The sequence below is a fragment of the Pseudopipra pipra genome, chromosome 9, assembly GCF_036250125.1.
Source record: "Pseudopipra pipra isolate bDixPip1 chromosome 9, bDixPip1.hap1, whole genome shotgun sequence".
In the NCBI taxonomy this organism is placed as follows: Eukaryota; Metazoa; Chordata; class Aves; order Passeriformes; family Pipridae; genus Pseudopipra; species Pseudopipra pipra.
The window spans coordinates 15,092,870-15,108,256 of NC_087557.1; the positions used below are offsets into that span (position 1 = coordinate 15,092,870).

Sequence of the window (15,387 nt, forward strand, 5' to 3'; positions counted from 1 at the left end):
GCAATCTTTTCTCAGAATGGCTTGTAACCTCCTATAGCAACAACTCCATTAGCATTTCAAGAAATGTACATGGAAAAACACTGTATTACATTTCAGTCCCCAGAATTATCAAGGGGTTTAGAAAAACGTCTGCTGAACATAATGTAGCTTACTTCACACATTGAATGTACAGGGTTATTATGGTGGATTTTCCTACTTAGGACCAGACAATAGGCAGCTCCTAAGTCTGTGGTAAGACTTCCTTGATAATTAAGATACTTCCACTATAACAGTCATACACACTAGAGCTATCAGAAAAGTGTCTTCTAGACTGAGGAATTCATGCAGGAAACTAGTGTGCATGATCTTCCCCAAACAGAAGCATAGCAGAAAACCTTACCTGGCTAATTTTTGTACAGCATCTCTAGACAAGCTTCTGAAGTTATAAAACCAAATCATTTATTGAACAGATATTTTTTTAAAAATCAGTTTCCATAACAGAAATCAAATCTATGCCTGTCACACAAGACATTCTGAAGGCAGCACCTATTGAATACTGACAGTTACCCGTGGCACTAAGGAATATGGGCTATGCAAAATGAGTACTATGCATTTATTATTACTGCCTAAGTAGGAAAGGCCAGACACAAAAAAAAATGTAGTTTTAAAAGTTATGCTTTTCTTTTGATGATATAACCTCCAGCACCTGGCCTCTCCTCTAGCAACACTTTCAAAGTAATACTGTTCTCTGAAAATAGTCTGAATAAAACGAACACACTTTGCTCCATTTTCAGTCCCCCATGTACTAAACAGGAACAAAGCAGAAATAAGAAAGTGCTTGAGAGACTTTTTTCCATACTTGCATATTTCGGTCATACCTTAAGGCAAATCTGTAAATTTTAAGGGAATATCTCGAGAATTAAGCATAGAGCTTATGAAACCCTTTTTCTTTGTTGTTTTTGATCAAAGGTAACTTTTTCAGAGAACAGGTATGCACAGCAATAACCCCTCATAAGTGTCTTAGGATAAGACCATGTTAGTGATGTTTATGTAACTTTTACATCTGCACATATTTCTTAAACTGACATTTGCAGTCTAACTGTACAAGACAAAATTTCAGTAGTTCAGAGCACAGTGTGATGTTATTTCAGTGAGTGTAAATGTTGAGGGCAACAAGGTAAAACTGCCTCAGTATCTCATTTCCACATAAAACACATGAAAGGAATAACAGAATACAGGATCTTCTCAGAGTCTTACGTCTTTAAAAAAAGGATGCAACAAAGCCTCCTTTGCAGTTACTCTTGTTGCAGGGTTTAAGTCTAGTAGCTTATCAAGTAAGTCATATGCTTCATCAGGAACCTGATCCCATCCTTTCATGTCAGTTGCCTTAATTTCCAAAGCACCATCACCTTCCTGAAAGCTTTTTTGTTGTTGAATTTGTTTCCCAAGTGCCTCAGGAGCACACGGTTTGTCTACTGCAAATGGCAAAGCTGAGTCGTTTTCAGACCCGTTGGGCACTTCTCCCTGAGATCTCCTACAGCCACTGTTTGTTCCTCTCAGCTTTTCACAGAGGGTTCGCAGGTTTTGAGTTGGGACAACCTGGGTACACACAACTGATTTACCTGGAGGAAAAAATTGTACAGGTAAGCCACGTTTTATTATACTTTCTATGCAGCTGTAACTTTCAAGTTTGTTTCAGAGAAATTTCATGTCTCGAAGTGTAACCAGAATGAAAGAAAAACACCTCAAACCTATCAAAGAACCAAAACCAACCCCCCCCCCATACCAGCCATGCTGTTACAGCAATAGTCCCAGCAACTCAGAAGGGTCACAGCCTCAGTTCTGCTCAGAACAAAGCAGTTTGGCTTATATGAAGTTACATAGTGACAGGTTGTCAGCCACCCTGTACACCTGATTTTTACATCTTTGTCTAGAGAATGAACACTGATGCTGTTAGTTACACATACAGGTAGCAAGTGCTGCAGCATTTGGCCTGCAAGCAATTAGGGGAATGGTTATTTTGGTTTGTTGTGTGTTCTGCTGAGGTGATTTTCTGTTTTTTAAACAGGCCAGCTGTTGGGTTTTGGTTTTTTGTTGTTACTAGTTCTTCTTGGGGCGTGGGGGGAAAGTAAGGTTTACATCATCTAAATATTAAGTCATATTGACTTAAGCCTCCAGGACAAATTTTGCAGGAATAGAAACACTGTCTCAAGAATTCTAACCAAATGCCAGTAGAAAACATTTAGTTGGCATATTTCACCTCAAGTAGCCCTGACTTAGTGAAAGGCAGTAGACAGGTTGGAAAAACTGTGGCATGAAGCACCCCATATACACATTGTAAAAGGCAGAAAGTACAAAAACATCTTAGAAGTCTGTAAATATAGACTAGTACTTTTAGTTTTTACATGCAAAAAGTGTCATTTACTTCCAAAATGACTCTAAAACCTAAAAATATATTTATATACACAAACAAAAAAAAATCAGATTGTAAGTCACAGCATTAAATAACATTTTTCCCCTTTTCCCCATAATTAAGGTTTGCATACCAAAAGTTCTAGCAGCCTGAATGGTTTCTCTGGATCCACGGACTGTCATGATTTGTGCCAAAGCAGTTAAATCATCACTTGCTTTAAAAAATGGATACCGTCCACTGAGCAGAGAAAGGAATATGATTCCTGCAGACCACATGTCAATTGCTGCAAAGGAAAGCAAATTTAGTAATAACTAAACTCACAATTTCATCACAAACAAAATCACAACCTTCTTTTAAAAGAAATTATGATCTGAGAAGTTCCTATCAGCAGAAGTTATGTTCTGACTTTAGTCACATAGATAATTACTTTAGCAAAGAGTGGAAATTACTATAATTAGAATGAAGAATAATTTCCTACTTTCATGCAGAGAGTGTGTTTTTCTTGATAAACTTAAAATGTACCAAAACAATATATAAAGTTGTTTTACCCAGGGAGATGAGATGGGTCAAATGAAATGCCCAGTTTTGATACTTCTTGAACTTTACTTCATACAAAGAAAATCATATATAAAGGTCATAAATAAAAAACAATTCACAAATTAATGCGAATCTGAATTTTTTGGGGAATGAGGCTGTAGGCAGCACTAAGAAATTTATCTTACTATGAACTTTGTTGCTCTCTAATATGAAATCATTTGACAATATAGGCAGTTTAAATCTAATAGGTAGAACTTATTCATCACTTTCACTCTGTTATGAAGAGTACAGAGAGTACTCTAGGGATAGATGCCAAAGCCTGATGGAAACTTTAGTTACAAGAATACCTGTCTGCCATAATTTCTTTGGCTCACTAAGGTGCACATTTTGAGAGATGGTGAGGTTTAGTGAAGGAGAGAGTTTGAAGGATTCTCAAACTTTGAAGAGAAAAATTAACAGCTGGGAATTAAAGACAGAGTCATCCTGCTCCTCTTCAAAAAATAAGTAGCAAAATAGGCAGTAATTAATTTGGATGTTTTAATTAGAAATACTCAGCACGGGACTTTGATTTTTTAAAAAAGTGTTAGGTTGACTTAGTTGCAAAGCCAGATTTTACGTCTTTTATTAAAAAATAAAAATCCAAGTTAATCATTTGGCACAATTCACAGCAGAAAAGTTTTCTACCTTCTGCACAGTTCCTGTAAAAAAGTTTTAATATTACTGTATCACTGCTGAAAAGATGATATGTTTGAGGGTTTGGGCATCACCCTGAGGATGTGTTTGAGTAAGCTGGAGCAATCAAGGTCAAGACCTTTGAAAAGGTTTAATTATGTAACTCTTGCTGAAATTAATAGGCATTATACATCTGAATGGCTAGTAAATCCTAGCCCTACAATTCTGGTAGACCTGTGATCATTGACAGACTCCAAGATCCTGTAGAATGACATCAAAATCGTGGTTCTTTCCTATGCTTTTGTATAGTGTTATCTAACTAGTGAGGAAAGGGGAGCAGGACAAACCAAGTGAAAGGGTAATGGACCTGTGTAGCATCAGCTTGAGAGTTTAGGTTGTATTCCCTGCACTGTGAACCTGGGTCCGATGCGCGGTGGTAGCTCTGGATAGAGTCAGCTGGATCCACCTGGTAAGTTGGTCTCAGCACAGAGACCAAAACTAGACATAAGATTGGCAGGAATACAAGGAGGTGACTCCAGCAGTCCCAGATGGAAGCGGACAAGAATATTTGTTAGTTCAAAAAAAACATAATATCATAAATATTAGTATTGGTCTACCCAGTTCTAATTAAGGCCTTTGTTGACATACTACAGGAGCTCAGCACCACTCAGACCTTTCAGGGATGTCAGTGCCACATGCAAGAGTTCCAGATTTACCCCTATTTTCTGTAATCCTGCTCTCCATTACCCTAGAGAATAGAAAACTGTCTGAAAGAATGTTTAACACCAGCACGTGTCCAAGATTTCCCAAGTACGTCTTCTTTCTGCCTAAATTCTGTCTAGACAGATTCAGGGATTGTCTAAACTTGTCCTAGATTTCTGGATGGCTTGTAGCCTATAAAGCTGGCTGTTACAGCACAGGCACAAGAACTCCAAACAAGCTGCCATATCTCTGAAATCCCAGTCATACCCACAGCACAGACATTGTTTCAAATAACAGTAAACTATCTAGGCATAAACTGATCAAATGTATTGTTAAGTCTATTTTGAGTGTGTATACACACTTTAACTACTGAAAATTGTCAACTTTCTCAAAAAGTATTCAGAAAAAAAAGTGGCTAAAACCTATTATTTTAAATCCACCTTTTGAGGACATTTGTATTTTTTCATGAGTCAAAACTCCTAGTCATACACCAAATGTGTAATGGGTAACTTTGCTTGTATTGGCTCTCCAGCCTTAGGTAGGCACAACCTCTTCCATGTTGCTTGCAACACCTAATGTATTAACCATCCCTCTGCTGTGTCCTGATATTTACCCAAACTACTGAATCTTGTTAAATAGACTTTAACACTGAGAAATTAAAATTTTAGTAAGATTATGCTATTTTTACAGACTAGCTATTTAAAGCACTAGTGAAAAGTAAAAATTGTGATAAAAATCAATAAATGATGCTTTCTAGAACCCATTTGCAATTCTACCATTAATTATGCCCGCTATGACAGTAAAGTATGTGACAATCTGTCTAGAAAAGTCTACAGTATGTCCTTTCCCCAAGATTTATTCAAGATCTTTCTTGAATAAATAAGCCAAAAAACTTGATAAAAATTATGGCTTTTTTAAAAAAATATATTCCACTCCTGCATGTGGCCCTAACCCTCAAATGAATAAAGATACATTCGAGTTTCAAACACAAGAAAAATATTCATGACTTGTTCTTCCTCCTAATAATAAACTTTTAATTAAAATCAGGAAATGTTTGATAAGGGTTAGAAGGGATGAAAAAATTAATTTCACATGTTAAAAAATCCTCCAATAAAAAAAAAGACAACAAAATATGCATAAATTAGAAGGATCAAAAGGTGAGAAAAGGCATTTGTTTTGGTTCGTTGTGTAGTACCTGTGGTCTGAGTGGGGCACTTTGTTAACACTTCTGGTGCTCTGAATCCAGGTGTTCCTGCCCTGGGAGCAACTTGTTGAGGCCTTGTAATAAGAAGTAAACATATTCAGAATATAAATGTTGATAAATAAGTTCTAATAACACTTAATATTATTTTTAGAATATATTTATGTAAGATGTGTAAACAGCCTAACCCTACTTTATTCAAGTTTTATAGAACTTTGAAGCATCTTATCTAGCATGACATTATGTTGCATAAGGCCATAGCCTTATTATATTATCTATTATATTTTTATTGTATTATCTAGCATAAGATAGTACCAGAGAAATACTTACTGCATACTTAATTCACAATGACCTTTTCTAGTTTCATCCAAGAGCAGCATAATGTTTGTTAAAGTCTAGTTTTCATAGCACACTTTGAAGTTGAAACTAATTCACCAAAGGCAAAAAATGCAAGAGATTCTTGAAGTATATGCTCTGGCTTTGTATTAGTCCAGAGCAAACTAAGGTTAGCTCTTTCTGAGTGTTGACAAGATATTACCTGTCATTAACTAAAAGCTGCGAAATTATCATTATTTAAAAAATAATGTGGGGATAAAAGGCAATAGTATATCATAATCAAAACTAACTGCAGAGGGACGGAGTTGAACTGAGCTACTAAGATTCTCTAACAGGAGACACTGGCACAGGTTGCCCAGAAAAGCTGTGGATGCCCCTGCCTAGAAGTGTTCAAGGCCAGACTGGACGGGGCTTTGAGCAGCCTGGTCTAGTGAAAAGTGTCCCTGCCCATGGCAAGGGCTTGGAACTGGATGATCTTTAAAGTCCCTTCCAACTCAAACCATTCTGTGATTCTATTATTTTTTTAAATTAATATAAAAACAGTCAGGTTTGCTTTTTATTCTACATTTCACCATTTCCAGAATCCCAACTGTTGGCATGATTTAGGCCTATAAGATAACTACTAATGACAGATTGATGTATTGTCTTTTCTAAGTGTTGTAATTAACTCAAGCAATTTTCTACAACACATGTAGGTGAATAATTAAATACAACAAAAAATCATTAACAGAGGATCTTAGTTGCTGCAGATAGCAGTGAACCAATTATCCCACAAATTCCATGAACTACTCTTGTTTAAAAAGAGTACTCAGTTTTAAGAGTTTAAGAGATCAAATCCTATCTTTCACCTACTAAATGAACTGTCTAGTAAATCTAAGTTTCTGACTTTGTTTGACATCAGAGTGGGCAATTTCACAAATTTTACAACATTATCAAAGCAAATTACCTTGAAAGGCAAACACTGCAAACTCTGTCCGTTGCGTAACAGTCACAGGGCAGGTCTAAGGGACCGGCAGCTTTCCTGGCTGCCCCATTGCTCACAGTTTTGGTAAAAATAATCTTCTTCTTTGTTACTAACTTCCTAGATGAAACATCTATCACCTTTGCTTGTTTTATAAGCTGCAATGTAGATATTTTAGAGAAAGTGACATATTTAAAATACTAAGATTGAACCAATGCTCGTGAGCAAGAAGCTGCAATTTTAGGACAGAAGACACCAAATCTTTTTTAACAGTATCACAACATCTATAAAACAGACACTGGAGCTTTCTAAATATTCTGATTTCCTCTCCTTCCCCTTCAGAAGACATTTTTCAGTGTTTACTAAAACCCAATATATATATTAGATATTCTGAAGCTGCAAGCCAAGTATTTTTCAAGTTAGTATAATGTTTCAAGAATTTTTTTGGCTCAATATGAGAATAAGAAGTAAAGAATATGAAAAGCCACAGCAACACTCAGGCACTAACCCTAATTCTACAATAAAATACTCACTGTTGACAAAACCCTCTAATTTAGTTGGGTTTCCCCCTTGTCATATTAGACAAATGACAAAAAAATAGTTACAAGTTTTATCCTCAGCTTCATATGCAAAAGAAAAAAAAAGTGGCACAAGATAAGTAGAGGGAGGTTGAGCACTGGAACAGGCTCCCCAGGGAAGTGGTCATGGCATCAAGCCTGTCTGAGTTCAAGAAGTGTTTGGACAATGCTCTCAAGACACGTGGTGTGTTTCTCAGGGTGCCCTGTGCAGGACAAGGAGTTGGACTCAATGATCCTGATAGGTCCTTTCCAACTCAGCATATTCTATGATTCTGTGATCAGTTACACAGATACAGGTACAGGAAAAAAGATTAATTTAGCATCCAAACAAGATCAGCTAGGGAGACAGCCTAGTTGTTCAAGAGTTTCAAAAGGGACTGAAACAGAAATGAAAAAATCCTTAAGCCTTTGAGCAAAGGCACACTTAATAATCTGCTCAAAAACTTTTAGTTCCGCATTATCCTGGAGAGGTGTCCAGTCTTAAAGAACCACCAGTTCTATAATTTTCCAAATATGTAACAGATTGATCCTACTGATGAGTCATACTTTTACTTTTGTACTTGAGTTCTCCTGGTATGTGGAACTGTAGACATTGAAATTCCTCTCTCCAAAGACAGAGCGCTGGACAGAATGGTGCACAGAGTCCTCCTGCAATACCAACGAAAAGGACAATAAGGATCCGATCTAACACACAGCTGGATACTGACAGTTCAAAAAAAAAAAGTGTGAAGTGACATAAAACATGAACAGCTGCATGTAAGTCATTTTCAGGCATCAGTTTACTGTGGATGAAGAAAACATGGTCTAGACAGAACAGCAAACATGCTTACAAAACAAATCACACCTCAGAAGTGCCCCAAGACAATCTGAGTGTAGTCTGTACTGCATTTGTTATGCAATAACTAAATACAGGTGAATAATTATTGGCTTGGGGAGGAGTTTCACTGTACATGTCTCTTAAAAAAGGATTTAAGGCTGTCTAAATAGTAACCCGTGCTAGGGTTTCATACAGCCTTTGGCACTGTATTATATTAAACAGATAATGATGAAGCCAATACAGTTACATAGGAGTAGCCTCTGTGCATCCCTCTGGGGCCCTGCAAGATGTGCACACATGGCTTCTGTGCAAGTATTGCATCTCCCCCTGTTGGATGAAGGAACACATTAAACATATACAACAATATTAATGAAAGAGACTGAGAACCTTTCCTCCTCTTCCTTGTTTAATCTGTGCTTTTGAAAGTGAGCTGGACTTTCTGTCAGCTGCTTTTGAGGCTGACTGTTGAGCTATCTGTTTAGGTGCTGTGTCACTGACAGAAGCCCCATTTCCCAAGGCTACAATGGGATTATTTTGCAAGCAACTTTCCTGCTGGTCTTCAGAGTGGGCAGTTTTCAGAAGTTCAATTTTTGTATCAGGGGTTCCTTGTGCCAAGCCAAAATCTACCAAGGCATACCTGAAATACACAAATTTAGAATCAGGAGTCACAAAGTATCTATCCATCATTTCAGTTTACTATTCATTACTTGCTTACTTATCTTTCTTTCACATTTTGTTCAATATGTTGCTTATCTGTACTACTGCCAGCATCACAGTCCTGTTTTCTTCCTTCACCTCCTGTGTTCCATCTTAACCTATCCCCTCAATGTTTTTTACCCTATACCACTCTTACTTCATTGTTTCTTGTCCCAAAATCTTCTCAAGTGCATACTATCTTCAATGGTGTTAAAAAAATATTCCCAGCAACTGATTTCTGGGGTTTTAATCCTACAGCTCCAAACCTTCAACCAACAGTCAAGTACAAGTAACTTCACTCTTGCAGGATTCTGACGGGCAGAGGACAAATGTAGAAGTGAAGACAGACAAGACTAACAATGCTGAAATTTTTGACAGACTTCTGGCAAATACTACTGAAATTTGAGTCTTCAAACAGGTAAGGCTACATTAGTTCTGTAGTAGTTCGAAGATATTATCTTAAGTTTTAAAAAAAAATTCTTCCCTCCTTAAATCCCTAAACACTGAAAGAAAAGTATTACAAATTAAAAAAACCCACCTTTTTTAGCTTTATTACTTAAGCACGTGTTATGCAGCTGGAAGGAAAGAAGCCTAAAAGCCTAATAGACTCTGTTCTGCCAAGGCACACATCCCCAAATGAGATCACAGTATGGCCAGACTTACTTTTTAAGCTGCCTGTTGTAGAGGAAGTTACTGGGCTTGACGTCACGGTGAACAATACCAAAGTGATGAATGCGCCTCAATGCTTTGAACAGGTTAAACATGTATTCCCTCACTTCTTCGAAGGAAAGAGAATTCAGAATGTCCTGAAAGATTATTTGGATACTGTAATTCATAGAATCATAGAATAATTACAGAATAATTATGCAACTGCTCTTAATTAAATGTTTTACTACACATTAAAATAGACTCACCAAGAAGGATTCATGTTCCAGGTATGGCATAACAATAACCACATGATCATTTTTCCTAAAGCAATATTTAACTCCCATAACATTATCTTGTCCCCTAGAAGAAAAGTAATGTTACTGAATAAAGATCAGAAGATGAACATTTATTTTTCTTTATTTCTTAAAAAATTCAGTCAGGCTTTCTTTTAATACTAACTTATATCTTGACAGCAGTCTTATCAGCAATCAGTAGTTGTGCTGTTGCTGCTCATTGCTATGTTCCATTTGAGTTCTGCAATTTGCAATGAGGGTACCACAGATTATTTGTGGGGCCGTGGTTTGTAGTTACCGCTGTAGTTACCCTGTAACTACCTAACCTTCACGATCCAACTACTTTAAGAAGGTGTTATTCAGCACACTCTGGCAACAAGTATTCATTCCTAAAACCACATTTTCTAATGAAGAGATTCTTTTTTTCAAAGCATTTCAGAACTGGAATTTTTGTTCTCACAGAGAAACATCATGGAATTTCTCAGATGGAAAACAGAGCACCCTCTGCAAACTGAGATTAGCAGAAAGGGGCATCCTTTACAGGTAAGACACTCCATTTGTTATTTGCTCTCGATAAAAAGAATTTTCATGTCTGTGGTTAAAAAAGAAGCAAGAGAAGTGCCAAAATTTAAAATAAATAAATACAGAGCAGTGAGACAATGTTCAGCAGTTTAGTCATGACAATCATAATTTTTTTGTTTATGTACCCTGCTACTGTGAGGCACTGAAGTTCAGCAGCAATTCGCAGAGGGTGGCTGGTTGGAATCAAGTGTTTCAGAGCCATTTTTTCCTCTAATCCAGTTTGTAGTTGTGCTGTGGCCAAGTAAACAGAACTAAAAGTACCTGTAAACAAGGAAGAAAAACACTGTCTTTAACATTTTTAATTAGGTCAATGCAGCTTTTTACAGAAGTGATGTAACTGTTCACAATCCTGCAGTGTATTTGATACCACATCAAAAGCAGATTCTAAAAGAGAAAAATCCAGTTCCTTTTTTCTACTACTGAATTCCGTGATCTTGTATACAAGTTTTTTATGTCAGTAAAAATGCAAATATAACACTGTCTAACTTGCCTGGGACACAGAGCTCTTTGAATGTAAATTTCCTATCTTTGATTTGCTTTCTTGTTCAGGTAGCTTACTTTCATCTGACATCCAACTCCTCTCTCTACAATGTAAGAGGACTATATAATGCTAATGTGGAAGGCACTGCCTTTGCTATTCAAAGCACTTCTGAAATTGCTACATTTTTTCTTAATTCTGTACCTTATCTATAAAGTAAGGCTTCTCACATGATGTGTGACTCCTATTGTTTGTTTTCCCAGAGCATTAGCACAAAGAATGTGACATTCATCTGAGAAAGGGATTTTTCAGGCTTCACAATAAACTTACCCATCCATTTAATTTTAAGGATATCCTAATATACCTCTTAGGAGGTTAATTCAGAACTGAGATATCTGAATACACAAGTTGAAGTGTTCTTCCATACGAATAAAGAATACAAATTACTTTTAATTACATTTTAAGTATTGTGTCTGCATCATGCTAGTTCAAGAGTCTGAGTAAACACATACATAAAAAGGCCAGCAAAAACTCTGAAATACTTTTTGCACTCATTAAAAAAAATAAAAATCTAGAGACCCATGCCTTCAATATAAGTGATTACAGCAACAAGAGTTACCAAGCTGACTTAAGACATTATTTTTGGTGGTGAGAACTGCTAAAATGAAAGTGACTCCAGAGTGGAATCCTAAGTTGAAGCTTGTTTTCTCATAGTGCTGCCAAACTGCAAGTGGTATTTTTGAAAAGCATTGTTTGCTCCCAAGAGTAAAATAAATAGACTTCTCACGTAAAGGAGAAAAAGAACGGAATGTTAAGACTTATTTACTTGAATCTACCTCAAAAATTTTTAATTGTCAAAATTGCAGTGTTGTTTTAAAAGGCTTTAATATACCAGATTTTCAAGAAAATAGCTTGAAAATGTTCCTAATTAACACACCTATGAGCTCAGCTATTAGAATTCCTACAGAGACCAAGTAGTAAGTCAAAAAGGAATTTGGATTAAACTGCATATATTGGGATCTTAGATTTATACTTTTTAAATTAGAAATGCCAAAAGAAATCTAAGTCTAAGCAAGCTAAAATGAAACATTTACCTTCTCCAATTTTTTCCTTAATTTTGAACACATTTACAAGCTGTGGCACCGCTTCATAAAGTTTTTCAATATCTTTTTTTATTCCTGTGGTGGAAAGAACAGGGAAAATAAGTTAGGAACTTTACTACTTGATTCAATATCTGATGTATATTTGAGATCACAAATTACACTTCAGTTCACAGGACTATGAATTCACATATACAGAGGAAAAAACAGCACAAAGGTATCTTATCCCTGCTGACATTACCATCTGCATACTTGATATTGTTATTCATCCCACTCCCTTATAAGCTGCAGCATTTAAAAAATTATTTTTTACTCATCTGATACCTAGGAGATCCTGAGAGGGCAAAAGCCTTCTGATTAGTACAACATCTACAGCTCATTGCCAAATGTTTACATGAGATTTGCAATATCAATTTCACACAGGACAAAACTGTAATAGTTGTTTCTGTAAGCACAGGTGCATATCCACCAGATGCATATCAAAAATGCAGAAGAGGAATTATTTTTTATATACTTTTAAGATCAATAATGCAATCTTTCACACTTTCTTAAAATAGTAAACATCAAACCCCATGTTTGGTCTGCATTTAAGTTGCTGCACTTTGTGCTGCAATCACTAGATGGCACGACAAGGATGCTATACTGTATTATTTAAAAAAAATCACGTAGTCTTCCATTCAGTTTACAAATTCTTGTACTTTAAGTGTTTTCTATACCCTGCATAAGAATTCACTTCTTTTGTTTGGTCAGAGTTTTATTCTCCAGGGCTAGCTTTTTTGAATTCTAGTATCCTCTTATAGTAACATATTCTATAATAAATAAATAGTAAATTTAGCAAATTGTGACAAATTGTAACACATAAAAAGCAGGAATAAACTTAAAATCAAAAGCCACCTCAAATGTTTTCATTTCATTAATTCTTTATACACCAGGACCATATACAGACAGGCTTATAATCTATATTGAAACTTCCTGAAGTGATGAAGCAGCATGCCAGCAACAAAACATAATGTTAACAATTCCTATTTCAGCGCATACCTGAAAGCTTGCTGTTCTGCTCAAGCTTCCTGTGGAAGTCTTCAGCCTGATGAGGGTGCTGTTCATCACGGTGAGACTTCAACACCGTCTCCATCACAAAACAAATCTCAAGTAAAAAATCCAAGACTTCGAGGGCCACTTCTGGACACCTGGGGGAGCAAGCATATCTGGTAAGACACTTCCTGGCCCTGCACTCAGTCCTTAAGATGAGATTTAGGGAGTCTGAGGAGTTCCTCTATGTTACCTAAAACAACAAAGTGTCATCCATTATCCCAGAGAAATACCAAACCAGTAAACCCACTCTATCTCTAGTAAAAGGGAAGAGCAGTGAAGGGAAGAAAGACTGCAAGATAAGCTTAGATAATGATTTTCTTTCATCTTTCACATTTTCTCATTCATATTAAAGCATTGTCTTTCCCCTGAAGTTTGCTTTGAAAGGCAAGGAACTGATGCACACGGAAATAGCTGCATTGCACACTGCAACAGCTGTAGAAAGACAGAAAACCTGAAAGAAATTATAAAAAATATCTTCTCAATACAAGAGATTTCTCTCCCTCCTAGATAATCTCAACAAAAGGCATAATTATTTGTTGTCCTCCCACCATAACAAGAAAAAATAACATAGGCTTATTTTGAAGTGCTTCTTCCCAAATATTGGGAATACTACATAAAACTGCAAATTAGTAAATTTACAGTTAATACCATACAATCAAAAAAACCCCAATAATTCTATTTCATGAGTGAAAGAGTGGCAGGAAGCCCCAGGGCAGAATAATGGGTGATAAGTGAGCCTGGAAGCACCACCTCTGACAGTTCCCCACACTAGTTCCATTCAAAAACCTTCCTTGCTTGTTACTTTGTCAAACCTTCAAAGTTCTGGATGAACTTTTCTTCACAGGGGAAACATATTCTGGAAAACTTCCAATGAAAGGATTCATCTCTTTCAGCTATGAGCTGGAAATACATTTTGTCCCCAAAGAATTCGAGCTACCTTTAGTCTGTCATCCATGTGTAACAGAACAGGGACAAGCAACAGCCTCCTTTTTTGACAGAGCTTTGCTGGAGAGTGGGACTTGGAAATTACTGGAATGAGATTAGAGAGGTTTCAGACACTCCCTCTGCCAGTGTTGAGCAGGCAGATGAGCCTGTTCCAAACCTGTAACAGCAGGGCCTCACCGGCAGCACAAAGAGTGCAATACGGATACTGATACAGTAAATCCGTCTGTTCCAAGACAGGCAACAGCCGTCCCGCCTCCAGCACTTCAGTTCGCACCGGGGGTGTCACCGCTGCCAGGCCAAGGGGAGCACCCGGGGCTCGTCACCGGCTCTGCGGGACAGCCCCTGACGGTGAGGCCGCGGCCCGAGCGCCCGTCCCAGGGTTCGCCACCGGCCGCGGGACTCACGGGCGGGCGCAGCGGGGAGAACGCGGGACGGGCCCTTCAGCTGCGGCCGCGGGGTCGCCGCTCAGCACCGCAGGGGAAGGGCCTCCGCGGCGACCGGCCGGCAGCGGAGGGGCGGGGACGCGCGGAGCAGGTCCCCCACAGGCGGAGAGGCCGCGTCAGGGCGGGTCGTGCCGGGCCCCGTCCCCGCGGAGGGGCCGCGCCAGCCCCGGGGCCGCCATGGACGGGGCCGCGGGGAGGGAGGGGGGTGCGGGAGGGGGTGGCGGGCGGGGGTCGCGCGGGGCGGGAGGGGCTCGCGCGGTGGCGGACACTCACGCGGACACTGGCGCGCGCCGCCCCGGCGTTTTGCTGCTGCCGCCCTTTCGCCGCGCGCGCGCCGCCGCCAATCCCGGCCCTCGGCGGAAGCCGCGGCCCCGGCCAATGGCGGCGCCGCGCGGCGAAAGACGTGCTACGATTGGCCGGGCGCCGGGGAAGGGCCCGCCCACAGCGGCGCGGGGGGTTCGAAGCGGGGGCGGGGCCTGGCGCGAGTCACCGGTGCCGCCCCCCGGGCCCGGCGCCGTCGGGGCGGGGTGTTTTACTGGTGTTCGTGCCCCCTGCAACAGTCTTCGGCCCTTAGGTTTTCTTTTTTGCTTGTGGTTATTGCGAAATAATTACTGTCCCCAATAAGATCTCGTCCTCATTAGCTCCGCTGTGAGTTCAGTCAAATAGCCCAGAGGCCGTGGAGCGGCCTCGCTCACACCGTAATAACGGGGAACAGCTTGGCTTGCAGCTTTGCCTTATTACCTGATTACACAAGAAGAAGGATCGCACTGAACACAAATTGAATTTGCATCTTGGCTCTGGTCTCCGCTGTAACCACTGACTAGCAATGAGCAGGAGTAGGAAATTTAGTGGAATAATGTTTTGCTGATATTTGAAGTAGTTGGATTTTACCGAAACCAATGCAGTTGCCTGTC

The 15,387-nt window shown here is 39.0% G+C and overlaps 1 protein-coding gene and 1 long non-coding RNA gene across 8 annotated transcripts; one reads left to right on the forward strand and one right to left on the reverse strand.

Moving 5' to 3' along the window:
- Positions 1 to 413: 413 nt before the first annotated feature.
- CDC7 (cell division cycle 7) lies at positions 414 to 14,847 on the reverse strand. Of its 7 annotated transcripts, XR_010432737.1 has the most exons (13): positions 14,208 to 14,428; positions 13,032 to 13,180; positions 11,988 to 12,071; positions 10,541 to 10,676; positions 9,807 to 9,900; positions 9,556 to 9,698; positions 8,584 to 8,833; positions 7,926 to 8,027; positions 6,787 to 6,959; positions 5,499 to 5,581; positions 2,526 to 2,675; positions 758 to 1,601; positions 414 to 725 (listed from the first exon to the last, which is right to left on the reverse strand). XR_010432737.1 is itself a non-coding variant. In XM_064664763.1 (12 exons), the coding sequence occupies exons 2-12, from the start codon at positions 13,123 to 13,125 to the stop codon at positions 1,225 to 1,227; spliced, it is 1,686 nt and encodes a 561-aa protein (XP_064520833.1). In that variant the 5' UTR covers positions 13,126 to 13,180; positions 14,747 to 14,847; the 3' UTR covers positions 414 to 1,224. The 7 variants fall into 7 exon arrangements, 6 of the variants coding, with proteins under 6 accessions (XP_064520833.1, XP_064520830.1, XP_064520832.1 ...); XM_064664763.1 differs by lacking the exon at positions 14,208 to 14,428 and adding an exon at positions 14,747 to 14,847 and having other exon boundaries at positions 414 to 1,601; XM_064664760.1 differs by lacking the exon at positions 14,208 to 14,428 and adding an exon at positions 14,435 to 14,636 and having other exon boundaries at positions 414 to 1,601.
- LOC135418914 (uncharacterized) lies at positions 1,542 to 10,376 on the forward strand. The gene is made up of 3 exons (XR_010432738.1): positions 1,542 to 1,622; positions 9,200 to 9,310; positions 10,296 to 10,376. It is a non-coding gene; the product is annotated as an uncharacterized LOC135418914 (long non-coding RNA).
- Positions 14,848 to 15,387: the final 540 nt, after the last annotated feature.